The sequence below is a fragment of the Oncorhynchus gorbuscha genome, linkage group LG04 (genome assembly GCF_021184085.1).
Source record: "Oncorhynchus gorbuscha isolate QuinsamMale2020 ecotype Even-year linkage group LG04, OgorEven_v1.0, whole genome shotgun sequence".
Taxonomy (NCBI): Eukaryota; Metazoa; Chordata; class Actinopteri; order Salmoniformes; family Salmonidae; genus Oncorhynchus; species Oncorhynchus gorbuscha.
The window spans coordinates 33923499-33947967 of record NC_060176.1 but is presented as its reverse complement, the minus strand read 5'-3'; the positions used below and the strand labels follow the sequence as shown (position 1 = coordinate 33947967).

At 41.4% G+C, this 24469-nt stretch overlaps 1 protein-coding gene across 2 annotated transcripts in view; it reads left to right on the top strand.

The window, feature by feature from the left end:
* The window catches only part of adam9 (ADAM metallopeptidase domain 9), a 77496-nt gene that overhangs the window by 34947 nt on the left and 18080 nt on the right, over nucleotides 1–24469 (top strand). For both annotated transcript variants that reach the window (XM_046346555.1, XM_046346554.1), the window contains exons 5-10: nucleotides 6851–6927; nucleotides 14713–14929; nucleotides 15028–15093; nucleotides 18213–18284; nucleotides 20126–20295; nucleotides 20672–20753. In XM_046346555.1, the coding sequence (XP_046202511.1) occupies nucleotides 6851–6927; nucleotides 14713–14929; nucleotides 15028–15093; nucleotides 18213–18284; nucleotides 20126–20295; nucleotides 20672–20753 (684 nt within the window). The remainder of the gene's footprint in view (nucleotides 1–6850; nucleotides 6928–14712; nucleotides 14930–15027; nucleotides 15094–18212; nucleotides 18285–20125; nucleotides 20296–20671; nucleotides 20754–24469) is intronic.

Genomic DNA, 24469 nt, shown 5'->3' with positions numbered 1-24469 from the left:
TACTGCTGACTCTGTTTTACTTCCTGTATGATGCTGACATTTTCGTACTGGTATCAGCTATGTTTTGTGGAAATGTATGCATTTTGCAGAAGAAAGCGTATAGCGCATTCTTACTTTAAGCACTTGTTTCCCCCTCTGCATATTCATAATGAGTCCAAACTTAGCTCACAAAAATCATGACTAAGAGCAGCAGTTCTGGAAAGATGATGTAACCGTCTGGCATACAGACCTACTGTACAGTCAGGAATGCCTTTAAACGATTTAATTTTAAATAAAACATGTTTTAAATGTGTCTATTTTATTGATCAATACACCGAAGAAGTGATGGGGAGGGACATAGAATAGAACTAGACCATCCCCAGCACTTTCTCTCCTTTTTGGATAGACAGATGAAATATGGGTGGTGTGTGAAGACGTCCATCTTCTGCATTTGTTTTACATTGAGAAGGTCACAGAGATGGTAATCTTGCCATGCTAACAGTATATCACAAGACTTTACAGAGATGGGGGCAGGACGTTTGTAGACTCTTTGGCATTTGTTTGACCCCTAGAGGGTGGGACTGTAGAAGGCTGTGCTGTCCGGCTGTCATGATCCCCCGTCGTCTGACTCAGGATCCCCAGGGAGCCTATCAGAAAGGGGGATTTGTGGATCTGGATTAAAGGCTCATGGTCGTACTGGCATGTTGTGACATCGCTGTCTAATGACAAATGCTCAGTAACAGGAAACACACTTAAATATTTTAATTAAAATCAGTACTGTTGTGATCAAGTCAGTCAAATGTTATTGTAATTGACAATCGGGAGTCTCACATGTTCCTTTGTTCACAGCAGGAGGCAAGAAATGGCCCATCATTTTTTTTGTATTGCCAATCTCATTCAATTCTACATCAAGCCTATGTTGGAACTGGTCTGTTTGATGCCTCCATGAATGCCATTGCCTACATTTCAAATGCAACCAAATTATGATTCCTGAGCCATAAGGGCATCGGCAGATGAGCGATATAATCTAATTGTGCAGACTGTTGTGAAGATGTTAGCAAGAGCCTAGAATGACACAAATTGCCATATTCTGTCTATTGTAGAAGGCTGTTCCTATTATCAACACCTGGAGAACCTTCTCACAGACACTGGGCAGGGCCATGGCGCAATGTGACATTCTCAGTTGCAACATACGACTAGAGTTTTTTTGAGGATATTTTTCAGTTATCTTTTCTGTTTAAACATCTCAAAGTGCAGAGATTTAGACAAATGGTGTACAGTGCTAAATACTGACCTTTTCACTTTGGCAGTTTAAAAATGACACTCCTGTGAACAAAATGTGAATATGGCCTATACTTACTATATTCTGATATACTATTTTTATTATACAATACATTTTCCTCAGCCATGCTGGAGGACTTTTTGTTTTGGTATTACTGGGAAGAAGTCAATGGAGGATGTCTGGAAAAGAGGGGATTTTCCTGTCATGCTTTAACTTGGATCCCTTCCCTTGATATAGCTCACATATTCCATAACTATGCACATAGGAAATTAGCAATGTCTTCACTGCTCTACGACTGACTTTTTTTTGTGCCACAAAAATGAGTGATTTCGAAGTTGTCGGCAAACCAGAGTCATGAATTTTAAGGGTGTATTTTCTCGTCACTGGAACTGGGGCGAAATAGTAGGACAAGGTTGATCAGGTTCAAGAAATAGATGTTTGTGTTGGATACTGTCAGTGTGCTATAGTATGATGTCTACCCAGAGTGGGTGAAAACACACTTTGGTGGTAACTTCACTTCCTTATGTTATACATTTTACTAAGTCAAATGTGATTATTCATATATTTTTCAGTTGGGTCTTTCTCTTAACATACTGTATCATTAACATTATATCCAAAAAGTCAGATTTCGTCACCTAATTTCTTAACCATCTAATAATAAACACCAAGCTCTGACAGTGCAAGTTTCTTGTAACAACTTTTGAGGATTTTACATTTTGTGGTCAAAGTTGTTTTTGTGGGTCGAAAAATGTGCATGACACGAGCTGAATTAATTAAAATGCTTGGTATACGCTCAGTGCTCCGTTGAAATTTCAGATACTATTGTTTTTGTGAGAAATCTAATTACAGGAATTTCTAATATGAAAAGCATTACTAAAATGCTACATGTAATGTCTCAATCGATATCCATCTTACCTTTTTATAGTTTGTCCTGCGGATTCAAGAAGAAAGATTAGTGTAACGGGAAAGTGAGCTTGTCAGGTAGCCTTGAATTCTTGCACAGAATCCAACACAGTTGACATGGTGCATTATTCCTTTTTTCCTCTGAAATACGGATTTTGCTCAATACATGAGGCTTGGACCATTAGTCTTAGAGGATTATCGACACAACGACCATATTATTTTACCCATTGGTCAAAATGTGTTTTTGATTGGGCACCATAATTCTAGTATTTCAGCTCTCAATCTTTTTGATAGTCTAACATTTGTTTGTGAAAATGTGATACAAATGAGAACATTTTTAAATGAAGTCAAAGAATTGAGAGGGAATTTCTGCTCTACGTGTGATTTGTTAACCTTCGTATTGTTTTGTTATTTTAACAAACCTTACACGGAGCGAGTCACAGGAAGTAAGAAATGTGACCATCCGGCTCAAATCGTAATGTAACCAAATTTGAAATAGTTTTTTACTTTGGATAACAGTAGATAGAGAGCTAGGAAATTGTATATCATACACTACAGTTGAGGAACAATGGGAAGATAATTTTGGTTTGAAAGTTGATAAACTTGTAAACTCACTTTTGAGAAAACGGCCTTTGAACGTTTTGGTACTACTACTGGAGAGCCTTTCTTTGTCTACACCCATTCAGCATCGTTCACACCCTCTTAAGTTTTAGCCCCACCCTTCTTTTTAAAGGTTTATCTGAGCGTTCTGTACTAACAGCACCCAAGCTAACCTGCTAGCTACTTCCAGATGCAAGTGCTCGAACAGCTCACATTTAACATTACTCGCCCTTACAGAGCTGGTTAGGCTGTTATGTTATCCAGACCGTTGGTGACTGCAACTGTGCTGTCATATTGTCCGTTCGTAAATTCAAAGCGTTTCGCTCTCGGAGCGTTGAGCATGCACACCGGACACTCTGGCCTCTCTCCGAGTTGGGCATCTCCGGCGCGGCCCACGCTTGGATTGCGTCCTACCTGACAGGTCGCTCCTACCAGGTGGCGTGGCGAGAATCTGTCTCCTCACCACGCGCTCTCACCACTGGTGTCCCCCAGGGCTCTGTTCTAGGCCCTCTCCTATTCTCGCTATACACCAAGTCACTTGGCTCTGTCATAACCTCACATGGTCTCTCCTATCATTGCTATGCAGACGACACACAATTAATCTTCTCCTTTCCCCCTTCTGATGACCAGGTGGCGAATCGCATCTCTGCATGTCTGGCAGACATATCAGTGTGGATGACGGATCACCACCTCAAGCTGAACTTCGGCAAGACGGAGCTGCTCTTCCTCCCGGGGAAGGACTGCCCGTTCCATGATCTCGCCATCACGGTTGACAACTCCATTGTGTCCTCCTCCCAGAGCGCTAAGAACCTTGGCGTGATCCTGGACAACAAACTGTCGTTCTCAACTAACATCAAGGCGGTGGCCCGTTCCTGTAGGTTCATGCTCTACAACATCCGCAGAGTACGACCCTGCCTCACACAGGAAGCGGCGCAGGTCCTAATCCAGGCACTTGTCATCTCCCGTCTGGATTACTGCAACTCGCTGTTGGCTGGGCTCCCTGCCTGTGCCATTAAACACCTACAACTCATCCAGAACGCCGCAGCCCGTCTAGTGTTCAACCTTCCCAAGTTCTCTCACGTCACCCCGCTCCTCCGCTCTCTCCACTGGCTTCCAGTTGAAGCTCACATCCGCTACAAGACCATGGTGCTTGCCTACGGAGCTGTGAGGGGAACGGCACCTCAGTACCTCCAGGCTCTGATCAGGCCCTACACCCAAATAAGGGCACTGCGTTCATCCACCTCTGGCCTGCTCGCCTCCCTACCACTGAGGAAGTACAGTTCCCGCTCAGCTCAGTCAAAACTGTTCGCTGCTCTGGCTCCCCAATGGTGGAACAAACTCCCTCACGACGCCAGGACAGCGGAGTCAATCACCACCTTCCGGAGACACCTGAAACCCCACCTCTTTAAGGAATACCTAGGATAGGATAAAGTAATCCTTCTCACCCCCCCCCCCCCCTTAAAATATTTAGATGCACTATTGTAAAGTGGTTGTTCCACTGGATGTCATAAGGTGAATGCACCAATTTGTAAGTCGCTCTGGATAAGAGCGTCTGCTAAATGACTTAAATGTAAATGTAATGTTAAATGAGTAGGGTTGATCCGAATGTTCTGACCTCACAATGGCAGTCAAGCACCCAAGCTAACATTGGCTAGCTTGCTAGCTACTTCCAGACACAAATGAGAGAACCTCACTCTGACCATTTTACTCACCCTAGCAAAGCTGGTTAGGCTGTTTTCATGTTATCCAGAGCTTTGGTGACTGATGTTGGCAACAATTGAATTACGCTTTTTACTGACACAACCATATTTTAACGGAATGTTGAGCGTTTGTAAATTCATCAGTTATTCACTTAAATCAGTTCTATCAAATCTCTATCAACATGTTAAATGTGCAACCAGAGGGGGAGAAATTCTAGATCATCACTCCACACACAGAGACTCATACAAAGCTCTCCCTTGCCCTCCATTTGGTAAATCCAACCACAACTCTATCCTCCTGATTCCTGCTTACAAGCGAAAATTAAAGCAGGAAGCACCAGTAACTCGGTCTATAGATAAATGATCAGATGAAGCAGATGCTAAACTACAGGACTGTTTTTCTATCACAGACTGGAACAAGTTCCGGGATTCTTCCGATGGCATTGAGGAGTACACCACATCAGTCTCTGGCTTTACCAATAAGTGCATCGAGGACATTGTCCCCACAGTGACTGTATGTAGATACCCCAACCAGAAGCCATTCACACTGAGCTAAAGGGTAGAGCTGCCGCTTTCAAGGTGCATGACTCTAACCCGGAAGCTTACAAGAAATCCCGCTATGCCCTGCAATGAACCATCAAACAGGCAAAGCGTCAATACAGGGCTAAGATTGAATCATACTACACCGGCTCCGACGCTTGTCGTATTACATACTACAAAGAGAAGAACAGCCGCGAGCTGCCCAGTGACACGAGCCTACCAGATGAGCTAAATCACTTCTATGCTTCGAGGCAAGCAACACTGAGGCATGCATGAGAGAATCGGCTGTTTCAGACGACTGTGTGATCACGCTCTCCGTAGCAGACGTGAGTAAGACCTTTAAACAGGTCCACATACAAGGCTGCGGGACCAGACGGCTTACCAGGACGTGTGCTCCGGGCATGTGCTGACTAACTGGCAAGTGTCTTCACTGACATCTTCAACATGTCCCTGATTGAGTCTGTAATACCAACATGTTTCAAGCAGACCACCATAGTCCCTGTGCCCAAGAACACAAAGGCAACCTGCCAAAATGACTACAGACCCGTAGCACTCACGTCCGAAGCCACGAATTGCTTTGCAAGGCTGGTAAATGGCTCACATCAACACCATTAGCCTAGAAACCATGCAATGTTCCAATATCTATTGGAAACCCTTTCCAGAAGAGTGGAGGCTGTTATAGCAGCAAAGGGGGGACCAACTCTATGTTAATGCCCATGATTTTGTAATGTGTCTTGATACATTTGGTCATGTGTATATCCCTAAAGTGTCTGTATAAGATCTAGGATCCGTTTGGCCTTTAAGATTATATGGACAGAATTATTGATGGGTCTACCATACCATCCGATTGCCCTATACTCAGAGGAAACTCTCTGAACCTTTGTTACTTTACTTTGTTTCAGTGAGCTCCCAGAGTTCTCATTCTCTACATGTTGGGCATCAAGGCTAAGACAATTAGCTAATGCTATTGTAAGAGAGCAGGGTGCTGCCAAGAATGCTTAAAGGGATAGGACACAGCATTTCCCTATAGATAGCCAGGGGGAGATTACAGACAAACGTCAAACATGTTTAATGGTGTTATTTAAATTGGACCTCAATTAACCCCTACAACACTGTCAATTCACGTGAAACCATTTCAGTAGACTTTTTAAAAATCATTTCTAACTTTGAAAGGACATTGCTCTGCAATATGTGCATGGGTTAGAAGTAGGCCTCATAATTTATTTGCAAACCTCGACATGAACTCAGGACCAAATCTCTACCTCCACGTCAAGCCCCATCTTGAATCGTCAACATTGAGTGACTCGCTTGCCTGGCGCTGCACCAAATAAAGATTCATCACCTCACCCAAAGATTTCACATTTTCTGTCACAAGAAATTAGGCTCTTAAATTGACTGTGGCTAACACGATGATATAATTTGCAATGCAATTTGAGCCAATTGTAACACTGACAATGGCCTTGCCAGGTTGACATTACCTCATGTAGGGGCCCGTGTAACGGATGTGAAATGGCTAGCTTAGTTAGCGGTGTGCGCTAAATAGCGTTTCAATCGGTTACGTCACTTGCTCTGAGACCTTGAAGTAGTAGTTCCCCTTGCTCTGCAAGGGCCGCGGCTTTTGTGGAGCGATGGGTAACGATGCTTCGTGGGTGACTGTTGTTGATGTGTGCAGAAGGTCCCTGGTTCGCGCCCGGGTATGGGCGAGGGGACGGTTTAAAATTATACTGTTACACCCGGGTGTCATCTTTGCCTTCTAGCATCTCCCCTATAGCCTCTCTTGATACATGTGGTTGTTTGACTCTTTAAGACATTACTGAGCCGCCATTCTCTTTTATCCCTTCCGCAGGATCACTGTCACTATCGGGGCTATGTGGAGGGCGTGGAGGGATCATCTGTGGCCATGAGTATCTGCTTTGGACTAAGGTAACCCTTACCAAAAAAACAGGTTTCTGGCCAATGTTTTGCCAATTTGCATGTAAAAATATGAGTTTTGTGGCAAACTGTTGCGGCAAATTTGTGCCAAACATTCTGTTTGCTGAAAATTTGCTGCAAACTCATTATGGATATGCCAATTAGATCAGGTTTTTGGTTACTTTGTGTATTAACAATTTATTTTTATTTTACCTTTATTTAACCAGGTAGGCTAGTTGAGAACAAGTTCTCATTTACAACTGCGACCTGGCCAAATGCATGAAAATCATGCATTTGATTTTACTAGCGTTTAAGAGCAGTTGGAGACCACGGAAGGAGTGTTGAACAAAAGTTTAATTTTGCCGTTTTATAATAAGGTTGGTAGCAACATGGAAAATCATTGTGGAAATCTGCAGCTCAGGTTGACTACAAAATCTGCAATGCTCTCTCTATGGGCTGGCTAGGTGACTAGCTTGCTAGCAAATGTAGCTACACACGATAATACCAAAGACAATATCAAAATGGAAAGTAGCTAGTTAGTGGTAAAATAGTGGCGGGCCGGGCACAGTGCGCGCTAACCAAGGTTGCCAAGACTGACACCTTAGGGAAGCCACAGAAAAGGGAATCTGGTTGATATCCCTTTAAATGGAGGACAGGCACGCATAGGAACATAGACGTTTCAAAATAAGAGGCTCTTCCTGATTGGATTATCCTCAGGCTTTCGCCTGCAATATCAGTTCTGTTATACCCACATACCATATTTTTACAGTTTTGGAAACTTTAGTGTGTTCTATCCTAATCTGTCAATTATATGCATATTCTAGCATCTGAGAAATAGGCTGTGATACCCTGGTTCGAATCCAGGTGTCTGTAGTGACGCCTCAAGCACTGAGATGCAGTGCCTTAGACCGAAGGGTCACTCGGGATCCATGTATTCAATGTCTTAACAGATACAAATAAATCTTTAAATCATCAGCATGCTAATGAAGAAAAGAGCAAAGACTGGATTCTTCCAAAATAAATTGTTTGCTTGATCTTTTTACGAGCAAACATTTACATGAGAGAAATGTGAACATCGTAGAGTGGTGAGGAGTAGCTCTGTGGACCCTTTCACGGAAGTAATTTAGCCGTTTATTGTAGTCTTTGGCTCTCTGTAGAGTTTTATCATGTCAATTAACTTGTGACATTTGAAAGAGGTTCACCTAGGTTTCATGATAGGGGCTATCCATATGTTTGATGTATTATAATAATTGATTATGCTTTTGTTGTATTAATAGAAGGGGAGGGGTTATAAGACCCCGCCCTCAGGGTCCTAGACTACAGATTGACAATAAAGATATTCATTATAGAGGTTTAGTATTGTTCCACAGTTTTTTTATGGTCTCTTTGCCTCCTATAAAGAGAACCCTCTGAGAAATGTGTGACTGAAGACAGAATTCTGCAGGGAAGTGTAAGAGACAAGAGATTATTCAGACATTCCACTATAAATCAACTTGGACATTTACTGCTAAGCTTTTAGATAGCTATATAAACAAGAGTTTTAGTGTTGAGTAGCCATGGTTTTTGTCTCATGAGTAAAATATAATGACATAGACAGTGACATCGCTAGGGCTGGACTTCGGGTTTAATAAAATAACTTGACCTTTTATTTTATTCATAACTTACTCGGAAACATGTGTATGTTCCTGTTGTCAACTTCTGTCTGCAATTGCATTAATAAAGGTTTTTGAATCATTTAATTTAATATATTGTCAGAATGCTAATTTCACCAATGATTGAAAAGGAACAAGGAACGAACCCCAACCCATTCTTGAATGACTCATTATACTAATGATTTAATCAACAATTTAATTAACAAATACGATAGTCAGTTTAAAAAAGTTTAAGGGTACAAGATTGTACATATCTGGCTGTGTTGGCAAAATCACTACATGTCCCATTGAGCCAAGCGGGGGAGAGGCTGACCGTTACCACAGTTCCAAGACAAGTCAGAAACGCCCAGCTAACCCTACGCCGACAACACCAGTGCATCTCAACACTGAACTTGGATCTGCGTTAAGTAGCAACTGTTGTCTTATGACACAACAGATAGCTCGAACCATTCATGACTATTCAATAAATAATTTAAGTTTCTTTCCAGCAATTGTTTTACTTACACGATTGTATAACTAGCAAAGGAGTTTTGAAGTTGAGGGTGCAGTTTTAAGTTTGGCAATGAGGATTTAAACTTTCAGCTTGCCAGCTAATTTAGTCAGGGGAAAACCGGGGAAAACGAGATCTAGCTGGGCGCACATGCACACTAGGCTAATTCAGGACACCGATTGTAGTTTTTATGCCCTGAAAATTTTGAGTAAACAATTCAGAGACTCAAACTAATATATTAGATGACAAATATTTAAGGAGAGCGAATCGATATACAATCCTGAAATCAGTTGTAACTATCAATACTAAATGTTTACGTGAACCTGAATACACAAAATTAATGGTGAAGACGCTTCTGGAGACTGTAGACTTCTCCCCACCACTTTTTGGGAACGTTGACCTTAGCTCATGTAAATTCTGTAGTTCCTTTAAACATTCTAAGTGATAACTGAGCAATGAGCTTTCAACCAATGGATGTTTACGAGATAAAGAAATCAAACCCAGTTTAGAACTATTGCCTTTTTGGGTGAACTTTGGAAGTCCTTGAGAAACAATCAGAAAAAAACATTAGGGTACTGAAATCAGTTACTGAAAACATTTTATATTTTTGCATCTCAGCAGATAATGGGTGGGTTTGGCTTTGGAAAAACGGGGCCTTGATGTTGCTATGCTTCTCACTGAAACTGGCTTTCTACATATTTTTCAGCAAGGAAACAATCTTTCTGCCTTGTATGAATGCTATATAAACAAACAATGTACCTAGCATAAACTGGGATTTAGGCCTACTAAATCTACCTTTAAATGTGTGGCCAACTGTTCCTAGAGAGTATACAAGATTTTTCTCCAGCCAAGCCTCAACACAATTGATTCAAACAAATCAACTAACTATGATCTTCAGTCTAGACTGGGGACCTCATCATTATGAGCCAGTTGTCTACTAGTTGTCTCTTCTTCCTGACAATGAGTTATGCGTAATATGGCAATTCATATTATTTTTCCAAAATGTATTGTTGACATCTCAAAGCCAAGCATGCAAGAAGCCATGACCTGGTGCGCACATTTCTGTCCTCAGTTTGATTGAAGGCCTCAATCTGAATTTTTGACTTGTTACTGATTGCTTCGAGTAAGAGAGAAGGAACAACACATGATCAAGATGCGCTAGCTACTAGTGTAATTAAAGCAATAAAATATCAAATTGTTACAAAGAATGGATGTATGGGCTACATTTATGAGATACTTGCATTTACTTTACCTTATCAAGCTTGAGACGGTACAAATGTATCACTCAAAAAAGTGTCAAGAGTAAGTGCACCACAAACTTTTTCCCGGGGTGATGATGCATCCTCTTCCCAATACAGCCTCTTCCAACACCACGGGTAGGGGGGAGTATCCATCTGCAAAAGTGAAAGTTTGCTTTGATGTCAAGTCAGCTCATATTGTTGCTACCTTAGCTGTTGTGCAAGCTAACATGCTAATGAACAGTGACACTAGCATATTGGCATGCATATTATTGGTATTAGCTTAAAGACAGCAACTTAACACCTACAAATATCAGTGTTTTAAGCAAATCATTAGTTAGTTAGCTAGCTATCACATACATTTTGCAACATTTTGTATTCTTATTGTCCATAATTTTGTTGCGTTGTTGAGGAATCTGAAAAAACGCATTTTGTTGAACGATGTATACCATGCGTATCTTTACATACTACTAATAACATTTGAAACTTGAAATATGTTAACACCAGCTAGCCAGTTAGTGGTGGTGACAGATTGGTATAGCAACAAAAAGTGTTGCACTCTATCCCACTCTATCCCATAAAACATGACATTGCTATCCTTGATCCTTGATGTTTCTACAACGTGATTGTAGTTCACCTGTGGTACAGTCAATTGATTGGACAGGTACACAGCTGTCTGTATAAGGTCCCACAGTTGACCATGCATGTCAGAGTAAAAACCAAGCCATGAGGTCAAAGGAATTGTCCTTGGAGCTCCAAGACCGGATTGTGTCGAGGCGAAGGTCTGGGGAAGGGTACCAAAAAAATGTCTGTAGCATTGAAGGTCCCCAAGAAGAATGGCATCCCTCATTCTAAAAATGGAAGAAGTGTCAAACCACGAAGAATCTTCCTAGAGCTGAGCAATTAGGGGAGAAGGGCATTGGTGAGGGAGGTGACCAAGAAAACAATGGTCACTCTGACAGAGTTCCTCTGTGGATATGGTTGTCCTTCTGGAAGGTTCTCCCATCTCTGAAGTACTCCACCCATCAGGCCTTTATGGAAAAGTGGCCAGACAGAAGCCACTCCTCAGTCAAAGGCACATGACAGCCTGCTTGGAGTTTGCCACAAGGCACCTAAAGGACTTTCAGACCATGAGAAACAAGATTCTTTGGTCTGATGAAACCAAGATTGAACTATTTGGCCTGAATGCCGAGCGTCACGTCTGGAGGAAACCTTGCACCATCCTTACGGGGAAGCAACATGTTTTTCAGGGACAGGTCAGGATCGAGGCAAAGATGAACAGAGCAACGTACAAAGAGATCCTTGATGAAAATCTGCTCCAGAGCACTCAAGACCTCATCCTGAGGCGAAGGTTCACCTTCCAACAGGACAACGACCCTAAGCACACAGCCAAGAAAATGTAGGAGTGGCTTCAGGACAAGTCTCGGAATGTTCTTGAGTGGCCCAGCCAGAAACCGGACTTGAATCCGATCGGACATCTCTGGAGAGACTTGAAAATAGCTGTGCAGCGATGCTCCCCATCCAACCTGACAGAGCTTGAGAGGATCTGCAGAGAAGAATGGTAGAAACTCCACAATTGTGCCAATCTTGCAACGTTGTACCCAAGAAGAGTCGAGGCTGTAATCACTGCCAAGGGTGCTTCAACAAAGTACAGAGTCAAGGCTCTGAATACTTATGTAAATGATTTTTTTATTTTATTATATTTTTATATAATAATTTGCACAAAATAATGACCTGTTTTTGCTTTTGTGGAGTATTGTGTGTAGATTGATGAGAAGAACAATTTAATCCAAGAATATATACACTACCGTTCAAAAGTTTGGGGTCACTTAGAAATGTCCTTGTCCATAAAAATAATATAATAAAATAAATATAGACATTGTTAATGTTGTCTCAACGTCAACAGTGAATAGGCTACTCCGGGATGCTGGCCTTCTAGGCAGAAAAAGCCATATTTCAGACTGGCCAATAAAAAGCAAATATTTCGATGGGCAAAAGAACACAGACACTGGACAGAGGAACTCTGCCTAGAAGGCCAGCATTCCGGAGTCGCCTCCTCACTGTTGACGTTGAGACTGGTGTTTTGCGTGTATTACTTAATAAAGCTGCCAGTTGAGGACTTGTGAGGTGTCTGTTTCTCAAACTAGACACTAATGTACTTGTCCTCTTGCTCAGTTGTACACCGAGTCCTCCCACTCCTCTTTTTATTCTGTTTAGAGCCAGTTTGCGCTGTTCTGTGAAGGGAGTAGTACAGAGCGTTGAACGAGATCTTCAGTTTCTTGGCAATTTCTCGCTTGGAATAGCCTTCATTTCTCAGAACAAGAAAAGACTGACGAGTTTCAGAAGAAAGTCTTTGCTTTTGGACATTATGAGCCTGTAATCGAATACACAAATGTTGATGCTCCAGATACTCAACTAGTCTAAAGAAGACCAGTTTATTGCTGCTTTAATCAGCACAACAGTTTTCATCTGTGCTAACATAATTGCAAAAGGGTTTTCTAATGATCAATTAGCCTTTTAAAATTATAAACTTGGATTAGCTAGCACAACGTGCCATTGGAACACAGGAGTGATGGTTGCTGGTAATGAGCCTCTGTACTCCTATGTAGATATTTCATAAAAAATGTGCCGTTTCCAGCTACAATAGTCATTTACAAAAAAATAGCTTTTCTTTCAAAAACAAGGACCCCAAACTTTTGTGTGTGTGGTGTATCAGTTGCAACTTGGACACACCTACTCATTCAAGGCTTTTTTCTAGTGTAATAATAATATTGAAGACATCATACTATGAGAATAACACATGGAATCCTGTAGTAACCAAATAGTGTTAATCAAATCAAATATTTGAGATTCTTCAAAGTAGCCACCCTTTGCCTTGATGACAGCTTTGCACACTCTTGACTTTCTCTCAACCAGCTTCATGTGGTAGTCACCTGGAATGCATTTCATTTAACAGGTGTGCCTTGTTAAGTTCATTTGTGGAATTTCTTTCCTCAATGCGTTTGAACCAATCAGTTGTGTTGTGACAAGGTAGGGTTGGTATACAGAATATCTCCCTATTTGGTTTAGGACCAAGTCCATATTAATGCAAGTACAGCTCAAATAAGCAAAGAGAAACGACAGTCCATCACTACTTTTAAGACATGAACGTCAGTCAGTCCCGAAAATTTCAAGAATCTTTGAAGTTATTTGGATTTTTACGAATGATCTTTGAAAGACGGGATCCTGAAAAGGGGACGTTTCTTTTTTTGCTGAGTTGATGTCCATTTTAAAATGTTTAACATTCATTACAATGTTGGTGATAGTATGATTAACTAAAGAAAATATACATTTTCATCAAGTGTTTGACCTTTTTTTTAATGTGTACTTTTTTGAAAATACTAATATTAATGGACCAGAATACCAACCAATCTCATAATGTATAGGTAGAGGCAAAAATGTAATTTCAGTTTGTAGTGCCTGGCCTAAATTGTAATTAACAGGCTCAGTTTTCAAGCTGTTTTGTTTTTGTCTTTTTCACCTACGTCCCACACACCATATGATCATGCTTTCGTATCACAGCAAGGACAAGCCAGTTTATGCAATGTTTTGTGGGTGTGGAACATTTAGCATTTTAGTTAAATGACTGTTAGTTGATTATCTTTAGGAAAGAACCTGTCCCTGAACCATCCTTCCTCTTAAAAATGCCAATTATTCTGTTCTAAATGTATTTGCCATTCCCCTACTAAACTAACTGAAACGGGGAGGGACTACCCAGACTTGTTAACATCCACTGAAGTTGCTTGAGAGATTACTATATAGCTGCAGTAGTTTCCCTTGTAACCAAACAAACATACTTGCTAGTTTTGCTAACCAAATATCAGTCCTTGTTTGCTATTATGAACATCTACTTAAACAATGCTTTCATTTGGACTTTTGCATTTCATTTGGACTTTTGCATTCAAAAACAGCTCAAACATTGAACATGTAACAATGAACTATAGCCATTGAATTCTACCATGCTGATATACCATGCATTATAGGGAAAAAAAGGACACTCGAATGCCATTCAAGCCAATCAGAAACGAGTATTTAACAATGCCATGGTGTAATTAAGCAATAAGGCCCGAGGGAGTGTGGTATATGGGCAATATATCACGGCCAAGGGCTGTTCTTGTGCAGGATGCAACACGGAGTACCTGGAAACAGTCCTTAGCCGTTGTAAATTGCCCATATACCACAAACCCTGAGGTGCCTTATTGCTATTATAATATTGTTACCAACATAATTTGAAGAGTAAAAGTACATGTTTTGTCATACCCATGGTATACGATCTGATATCCCACAGCCTTTTAACCAATCAGCATTTAGTTTATAATGAATAATATTGACCCCTTATGACTCTGGTGTGATCAGCCTTTTGTGTTTGAACCTCCAGAGGGGTGCTCCTCATGGACAACTCCAGCTATGGGATTGAGCCATTGGTGTCTTCCTTGGACTTCCAGCACCTAGTGTACCGGTTGGAGGACGTGGTGTCGGAGCCGCTGGTGTGTGGCACTCCACACACGGAACAACTAGCCCCATCTGAACAGGACCACTCAGAGCATCACACCCACTCTGACACACACAAACAGCCTGTCAGCCACCTCCTCAGGGTGAGTTACCACAGTGTGTATGTGTGCGTGCTAAGTGTGCCTGTGCCTTCGTGCTGATTTTCTGCTTATGGTACTGTATGTGCTTTCTCTCCCTTCAGAGAAAGCGGGCAGTGCTTCTCCAGCCACACTATGTAGAGCTGCTCCTGGTGGTGGATCATGAGAGGGTGAGTGAATGTCCAACGACTGATAAACCTAGACTGTGTTTTATACATCATTTAAAATCTCTTCCCTCAACAGTACATTTTGGAAAGCAGTGGATGTGGTTGTGTTTAAAGCGGTTTTGATTGAGAAGTGTTTTTTAAAATTCCACATCTTACACCACAAAACAGTCTTGAGTGACAACAAATCTGTCCAATTAGCTGATTCGCTTTCCATACACCCACTCGCCCAAACTTCGGTCGCCGTATTGGACTGCAGTTACACATACTTGTTTTTTTGGGCTGGCTTACTCAATACAGTGTAAAACAAAACAATTTTTTTGTATTTTATTTTTATGGAAGAACAATTTCAGTGTAAACTTAAACTACTCAAATCTGACAAATGATGATAATGTACCCTACCCCGTTCAAAAGTTTGGGGTCACTTAGAAATGTCCTTGTTTTGAAAGAAAGGCAAAAAAATGTCCATTAAAATAACATCAAATTGATCAGAAATACAGTGTAGACATTGTTAATGTTGTAAATGCCTATTGTAGCTGGAAACAGCTGATTTTTTAAATGGAATATATACATCGGTGTACATGGGCCTTTATCAGCAACCATCACCCCTGTGTTCCAATGGCACGTTGTGTTAGCTAATCCAAGTTTTTTTTTAATGTAAAGGCTAATTGAGCATTAGAAAAAATATTTGCATTTATAGTAGCTCTGCTGAAAACTGTTGTCCTAATTAAAGAAGCAATAAAACTGGCCTTTAGACTAGTTGAGAGTCTGGAGCATCAGCATTTGTGTTTTCGATTACAGGCTCAAAATGGCCCGAAACAACAAATAACTTCCTTCTGTAACTCGTTCTTCTATTCTTGTTCTGAAAAACTGGATCTAACCAGAATAGAAAGAGGAGTGGGAGGCCCCGGTGCACAACTGAGCAAGAGGACAAGTACATTAGTGTCTAGTTTGAGAAACAGACGCCTCACAAGTCTTCAACTGGCAGCTTCATTAAATAGTACCCGCAAAACACCAGTCTCCATGTTAACAGTGAAGAGGTTACTCCGGGATGTTGGCCTTCTCGGCAGAGTTCTTCTGTCCAGTGTCTGTGTTCTTTTGCCCATTTTAATCTTCGCTTTTTATTGGCCAGTCTGAGATACGGCTCCTCTTATCTGGTTAGAGCCATTTTGCTCTGTTCTGTGAAGGGGGTAGTATGAGATCTGTATTTTTTTTAAATATACAATTAACTTTCAAAGATAATTAGTAAAAATCCAAATAAGTTCACAGATCTTCATTGTAAAGGGTTTAAACACTGTTTCCCATGCTTGTTCAATGAACCATAAACAATTAATGAACATGCACCTGTGGAACGGTCGTTAAGACACCAACAGCTTACAGACGGTAGGCAATTAAGGTCACAGTTATGAAAACTTAGGACATTAAAGAGGCCTTTCTACTGACTCTGAAAAACACCAAAAGAAAGAACCAGGGTCCCTACTCATCAGCGTGAATGTGCTTTAGGGATGCTGCAAGGAGGCATGAGGACTGCAGATGTGGCCAGGGCAATACATTGCAATGTCCATTCAGTGCTAAAGGGAGACAGGACGGACATCTGAACCATCCTCGCAGTGGCAGACCACGTGTAACATTACCTGCACAGCATCGGTACATCCGAACATCACACTTGCAGGACAGGTACAGGATGGCAACAAAAACTGCCTGAGTTGTACCAGGAACGCACAATCCCTCCATCAGTGCTCAAACTGTCCGCAATAGGCTGAGAGAGGCTGGACGGGGGGCTTGTAGGCCTGTTGTAAGGCAGGTCCTCAACAGAAGTTATCGGCAACAACATCGCCTATGGGCACAAACCCACTGTTGCTGGACCAGACAGAACTGTCATAAAGTGCTCTTCACCCATGAGTTGCGGTTTTGTCTCACCAGGGTGATGGTCAGAGCTGTGCTTATCGTCGAAGGAATGAGCGTTACACCGAGGCCTGTACTCTGGAGCGAGATCGATTTTGAGGTGGAGAGTCCGTCATGGTTTGGGGCGGTGTGTCACAGTATCATCGGACTGAGCTTGTTGTCATTGCAGGCAATCTCAACGCTATGCGTTACAGGGAATACATCCTCCTCCCTCATGTGGTTCACTTCCTGCAGGCTCATCCTGACATGACCCTCCAGCATGACAATGCCACCTACCATACTGCTCATTCTGTGCGTGATTTCCTGCAAGACAGGAATGTCAGTGTTCTGCCATGGCCATCGAAGAGCCCGGATCTCAATCCCATTTGGCACGTCTGGGACCTGTTGGATTGGAGGGTGAGGGCTAGGGCCATTCCCCCTTAGAAATGTCTGGGAACTTGCTGGTGCCTTGGTGGAAGAGTGGGGTAACATCTCACAGCAAGACCTGGCAAATCTGGTGCAGTCCATGAGGACTGAACTTGTTCAGTTTATGCCTCAGTTGCTGAATCTTGTTTTGTTCATACAAATATTTACACGTTAAGTTTGCTGAAGATAAACTCAGTTGACAGTGAGGACGTTTCTTTTTTTGCAGAGTTTATTTGAGAACTATCACCAAAATTAAAGCTAGACGGGGAGAATTTAAAATGTTTGCGCATCAGAACACAACGTTAGCCATGACATCATGAATAACATCTTTCTCTCGACTCCAAGGCACAATATGTAGAATTACAGGCAATTTTCTCAGCTCCATGGAGAAATGTGTAAAATTTCAGTGAATTGGCTTAAAAATGTGAGCGTTTCTCAACTTCGCCAAAGTGGGGGCCTTAAGTTTTCTTGCCAAGGGCCCGGAGCAAATTCAGTTGCAGCGACTGGCCGACCGCACCCATTACCACGTCCACCACCTAATCCCCTTTTTGATCAAGAAAAACCCTTAAATTAATTTCTTGATGGCCTGTGTGAATTCTAGCTTTATAGTACCAGACCTATTTTTGCTATCATTACACTCTTTGCTAAATGCCAAAGATATGACAAGGAGTGGCATGATTGCACAAACATGATGCCCAGGCTAATTGAAATATCCATTGGGCTTAAGAACTTTTGATCCAGTCCGTTTTAAACATTTTGAATGAGGCCTAAAGGAAACTCTAGCCAATGCTTACTTCTGTCCTTTCCCTCTACAGTTCACCTACATGCACGGGAATGAGACTGCAGTGCGAGACGAGATGATTCATCTTGCAAACTACGTTGACAGTGTAAGTATACAAAAAAGTATGCATACTACAAGTGCTCAATCAGGGTCAAATACCCTCCGACACAGTAAGGTATGAGTTGCAGTCAACGTTTGCAATACCAAACAAGCCAATTCCAAGAATATACAGCAATGATTTCTTCATAGATTGTTTCATATTGCATAGGAATTGTGCATAGTGCAAAACATAATATAAACCTCATTATAATCTGGCTGTGTGATTGAAACTTTTCTTTAACAATCTGCATTATATAGAGGGGATATCTATTTTTTTAACTATTAAGTTTAATAAATGCGAGTATAGTAAAAAAAATCTCATTTTAATTCTTGATCACACTACGAGATAAATGTTAACAGTTATGTCTTTGGCATCATTAAAGTGAAGACTGTTATTTTATCAAATATTATTACGTGATTAAACTAACCATGTAAATGTAATTAACTAGATAGTCGGGGGACCAAGGAAAATCTTCAGATTACAAAGTTATAATTTTCCTAATATAACTTCAGATATTTTAATATCTGATCAATTGGTCTTCTAATTTAATGAATTATTCTTTACCTCACGTTGGTCTCATTCCAAATGTCGTAAATGGTTGGTTATCTGCACGAACCCAGCCTTTACTATAAATCATCCATACATAAATTGTCTTAGTAAATAAATGATTAACTAAATAATCACACAAATGCATAAACAAACAGTAGATATAGTTAAAAGGAAATGATAGGGGTGGTTCTCTAGTGGGCTAAGACGATATGACGGCTTGATGGACAAAGGGAAGTGGGTGTGGACTGAGAAGGGCGGGAAAGACGAGTCACTACAAAGTTGATAATTAAAAATTGAAATGCTAACTCTTTGCACATGAACGCTCACTCATTCGGGAATCATTGCAATCAATATATATTTACGCTCAGTGTGTCGTCAGAGATCTCTGTTGGAATCGTCCGTCTTTCTGTTGGAAAGTTAATCCGCTCGTCTCTCCATCTCCTTCCAAGAAGTCTTTCGTGGTTAGAATGGATTCTTCAGGGTCCCATTCAGAAATGTTCTTATAGAATAGATGTTCGAAGCTGCAGACTAGTAATTAGTATCAAAGATTTTCTCTTATTCTGTCGGTATCAATAGTCTGAGTTTAACCATTTCCACCAGTGTAGCCAATGCTCCACATGGTTTGGTTAGGAATTCAACAACCATTACAACCTTAGCTTCTACTGAAGTTTTTTGTGGTCTCTACTCAAACCTTTGGTCCCTCAGCTTACCGAGGTACGCATGGTCTAAAGAGGATTTATTCAGAAAACAGTAGAAAAGGGCTGTCCCATGACGCCAGATCAATGTCTGTGCTCATGGGTCGGGCCAATGACTTAGTTAACTTTAAAGCGAATACAATTCTCTCACATTAACGTTTTAAAATCACGTTACATAATTTCACAAATAGTTTCATCTTTACTCATTCATTTTATACAATAATTAGATGCGAACCTCATAACGGAGGCTCCTGTATAAACAGAGTTATGGTAATGAGCTGTATCGTTTTCCATGAGATCACAACATGAAACAAAACAGACCGGTCGTAGCTGTCTTCTCCACCGACCGTTTACACATTCTCCAAAACATGGATTTTGTTCAGTTCTCAAGTTCTGTGATGTAGAAGAAGTTCTACTTGAAACTCTCTCTATACTGCCTGGCTCTGAGGAGAGTCTCCTCCAGGAATATGGGAGGGAGAGAGGGGTGGTGAGGGGGAGAGCCACGTCATGACACAGTATTTTTTGCACGAAAATGACACCCTAGATGTGTCTATAGATCTGCCTCAATTTGTGACACTCTTCCCATTTCTCTGTAACATGCAGATGTACATTGAGCTAAACATCCGTGTGGTGTTGGTGGGCCTGGACATCTGGACCAGCGGGAACCCCATCAGCATTGAGGGCAGCGCCGGGGAGGTGCTTAGCCGCTTTGTCCAGTGGAGGGAGAAGGAGCTGGTGCCACGGCAACGCCACGACAGCGCCCAGCTCATTCTGTGAGTCCCTGTACAGTTTTGCATCATATGAGGCATTATACATCATCATAGTTTTTGCTCTCTACTGAAAGTGCTTCAACTTAACTACTGACATCAAAAAAAATGGTACTAATCATTTTTGAGTGTAGTTATCCTTTAACCTCATAGAATACAGGGTTCATATTCAGCTTCTCTGAGTCAGAGTGCTGATCTAGGACCAGTCTTGCCTTTACGATCATAATAAGTAAGATTACATGGGCAGGAGAACCTGATCCTAGAACAGCAGTCTTACTCTGAGACACTTGAACATGTGCCCAGGAGAGACAAAATAGTAATTTTTCACTGGGTTTACTATGTCTCTCGCTACATAGTCTCTCTGTATTTTCTGTCTTTCCAGGAAGAAGAGCTTTGGGGGCACTGCTGGGATGGCCTTTGTCAGCACTGTCTGCTCGCGGAGTCACGGGGGAGGGATCAACGCAGTAAGTTGCTGTTAAGTTCATGTTTTAAGTATCCCTATATTTCTTGTTATTATGGTGCCATCACTCTGTCAAGTGTGCGCCTGCGCGGGAAGTCTTGCTGTTGATGGACCTTGCCTGGAGTGCGATGGCTACCTTGTATTGTGTTCATATGGTATAGTAAACTTTGTTAAACTGGAACCTTGTCGTTGTGTCATTTTGAGTTAACATTGGTAACGGAGGATGGCTAATAACTACAATGTGCCACCTCGCTTCGTCGAGAAGAGGTCGTACGAAAGTTTGAAAAATTTACTTGGAATCTGGACACGGGTTACTAATCTGGACGCGAAATAGCAAGCACTTGTGGTGTTATTATCAGTAGCGAGAGATACAGCACTGGAAATATCCGTTGAGGATTTGAACAAGGAGGATGGTATAGGAACTTTGATCAGAGCATTTCTTAAAGAAGAGAAAGACCGTGCCTTCGAGGCATATTCAAACTTTGACAGTGTTACAAGATATATTTCGGTTGCAATGACGGACTACATCTTTGATTTTGAACAGAGGTACAATAGGATGCGCAAGTATGACATGGTTCTCCCGGATGCGGTGTTAGCTTTCAAGTTGCTAGATACTGCCTGTCTATATGGTAGGGAGAAACAGTTGGCTTTGACTGTACTGTGCTGACTTTTGCATCAATGCAGTCGGCACTAAAAAAAAATTGGTGAAGACGTCTGTCGCGCCAATAACAGATGGAATGCAAGTGAGTGACGCAGCATATTACACTGAGCAGCAGAGAAAAGGCGCCAACAAGTCACGTTCTCAAGACAACCAGAAGAGGGCGCCATTGCCCGGCACAAATCCGCTGGACAAATATGGAAGATCAAAATGTGCTATTTGTCAAAGCACTTATCATTGGGTTAAAGACTGTCCTCATAAAAATGAACAAGTTAAACTAACAGAGGAAGAGCAGTGTAAACACAAGAGATAGAGCAGTGTAACATTACACTGTTTTCAAACGAATCTGCTTTTGATACTGAGATTTTTATAGTTGAATCTTTAGAATCTGCTGTGATTGATACTGCATGTACACGGACAGTGTGTGGTGCAAAATGGCTTGATAGCTATGTCGGTGAACTAAATATGAAAGAAGTACACAATATGATTGACACACCAAGCAACAGAGCTTTCAAATTTGGAGATGGGGGAGTCGTCCATTCTACCAAGAGAGCTAAGATACCAGCAAAAATTGTTCAGACTAAGTGTCACATTGAAACAGAGGTGGTCCCTACAGATATCCCCTTACTATTATGCAAAGCTTCCCTCAAGAACGGATTGGCTGTACTAGACATAAAAAATGACAAGGCAGTGATGTTTAAACAACCAGTGACTTTTGAACTTACTACCTCAGGCCACAATTGTGTAAACATTTTAGACAAAGACAGAGTCCATGTAAATATGAGAAGTATGAAACTGGAAACCAAGTGTACTACAAACGAGTTGACTGTCGAGTGGAAAGGACCGGGAGTAGTCATTGGCCAAGATGGTGTGGGTATATTTGTGAGGCACGGACGCACCATTGTCAGGGTGCATCACTCAAGATTGCGGAAAGTAAATGATCAACAAGATAGAGGGGCTGTTGCTGAGAATCAGTCTCCTAATGAAAATTACAAAAAGGACAACAGACACAAACCTACCAGATGTCGCGTCCAATGATATGGACACTGAAACTGCCACAGGTAATGGAGCAGAGCACTTCAACCATGCCACAGATAGTATTGTTGAGCGTTCAAATGAGGAAAACATTCAACAACAGCCACGTGTTAAGACATGGTTGTTCCAATCTGAAAACTGGACAAACTGTTAAATACATGGACAGAGAAAGTGGTATTCCACATACAGCAACCGCCATTGGACGAGCAGGAAAAGCAAAAGGAAAACACCAGAACTGGTACAACATGCAGTACTCTGAGCCAGCTACACTTTCTGGTACAACAGGGTCAGCTGACCTGTCACTTGTAGATAATCTCAGAATTGAACCAATTTAAAATAGAGAAAAACAGAATGACATTCAAATGATGATGTTCTTAAAACAAAGGACGTGTCATTTGACTCAGCAAAGCTAGATGAGCTCAGTAATTGGAGGAGAAATTGGAGTGTTTGAGGAAGTCAAAGACATTGGCCAAAAATGTGTCTCAACAAGGTGGATGTGTACCCTTAAAGAATCCTTAACTGGAATAGTGCCTAAAGCATGTCTAGTGGCTAGAGGTTTTGAGGAGCTGGCTGCTAAAGAACTCTCAAAAGAGTCACCGACATGCGCCTCAGAGTCACTCCGATTGCTGATGACAGTGATCTGCCAGAAAAAATGTAAACTTAATTCCCATAGACATCAAATCTGCATTTTTGCAGGGAACAGAGCTGTCAAGGGACATTCACATCCGACCTCCGCCTGAAGCTAAGACCGAAGGAACACTGTGGAAACTAAACAAGTGTGTGTATGGCCTGGCAGATGCATCACTCTACTGGTACAACAAAGTCAAGGCAACAATGCTGAATAGAGGTGGGAAAATGTCACAAGTGGATCCTGCTGTCTTCTATTGGCTTGATCAAGACTGCAATGTGACTGGAGTACTTGCCTGTCATGTTGATGACTTTATCAGGGGTGGCTCACAGACCTTTGCTACAACTGTGACTCCACACCTCAAAGCTGTTTTCCAGGTCGGCCGTGAGGAACATGATAACTTTTGTTGTGTTGGCATATAGTTTATTACAGTTAATGGAGCAATACTGATGCAACAGGAGAGCTATATAAAAGAATCTTCAACCCATCCACAGATTCATCAAGAGCCGTACAAAGGAATTACCCTCTCTGTAGAATTGAAGCTGATCAATTGAGGTCAAAGATAGAAATTGTCCTATAGGTTGCTAGACAGAGTAGACCTGATATTTGATGGTTGCAACTTGGCATCTAACACAAAACACGCCACTGTACAAACCATTCGAGACAAACAAAGTTGTTCGTAAACTGAAATTACAACAAGTGACTTTAAAGTTTCAGCTTGTTGGAAAAGGTGACTATTTGAAACTAGTTGTCTTCATTGATGCTTCCCTAGGGAACCTTACAGATGGAGGCACACAAGGTGGACATCTAATCGTGTTAATGGGTGAAGGAGGAAGATTCTCACCTTTTGGCAGTCAAATCAAATCACATTTTATTTGTCACATGCACATGGTTAGCAGATGTTAATGCGAGTGTAGCGAAATGCTTGTGCTTCTAGTTCCGACAATGCAGTAATAACCAACAAGTAATCTAGCTAACAATTCCAAAACTCCTACCTTATAGACACAAGTGTAAGGGGATAAAGAATATGTACATAAAGATATGTGAATGAGTGATGGTACAGAGCGGTATAAGCAAGATACAGTAGATGGTATTGAGTGCAGTATATACATATGAGATGAGTATGTAAACAAAGTGGCATAGTTAAAGTGGCTAGTCATACATGTATTACATAAAGATGCAGTAGATGATATAGAGTACAGTATATACATACATATGAGATGAATAATGTAGGGTATGTAACATTATATTAGGTAGCATTGTTTAAAGTGGCTAGTGATATATTTTACATCATTTCCCATCAATTCCCATTATTAAAGTGGCTGGAATTGAGTCAGTGTGTTGGCAGCAGCCACTCAATGTTAGTGTTGGCTGTTTAACAGTCTGATGGCCTTGAGAT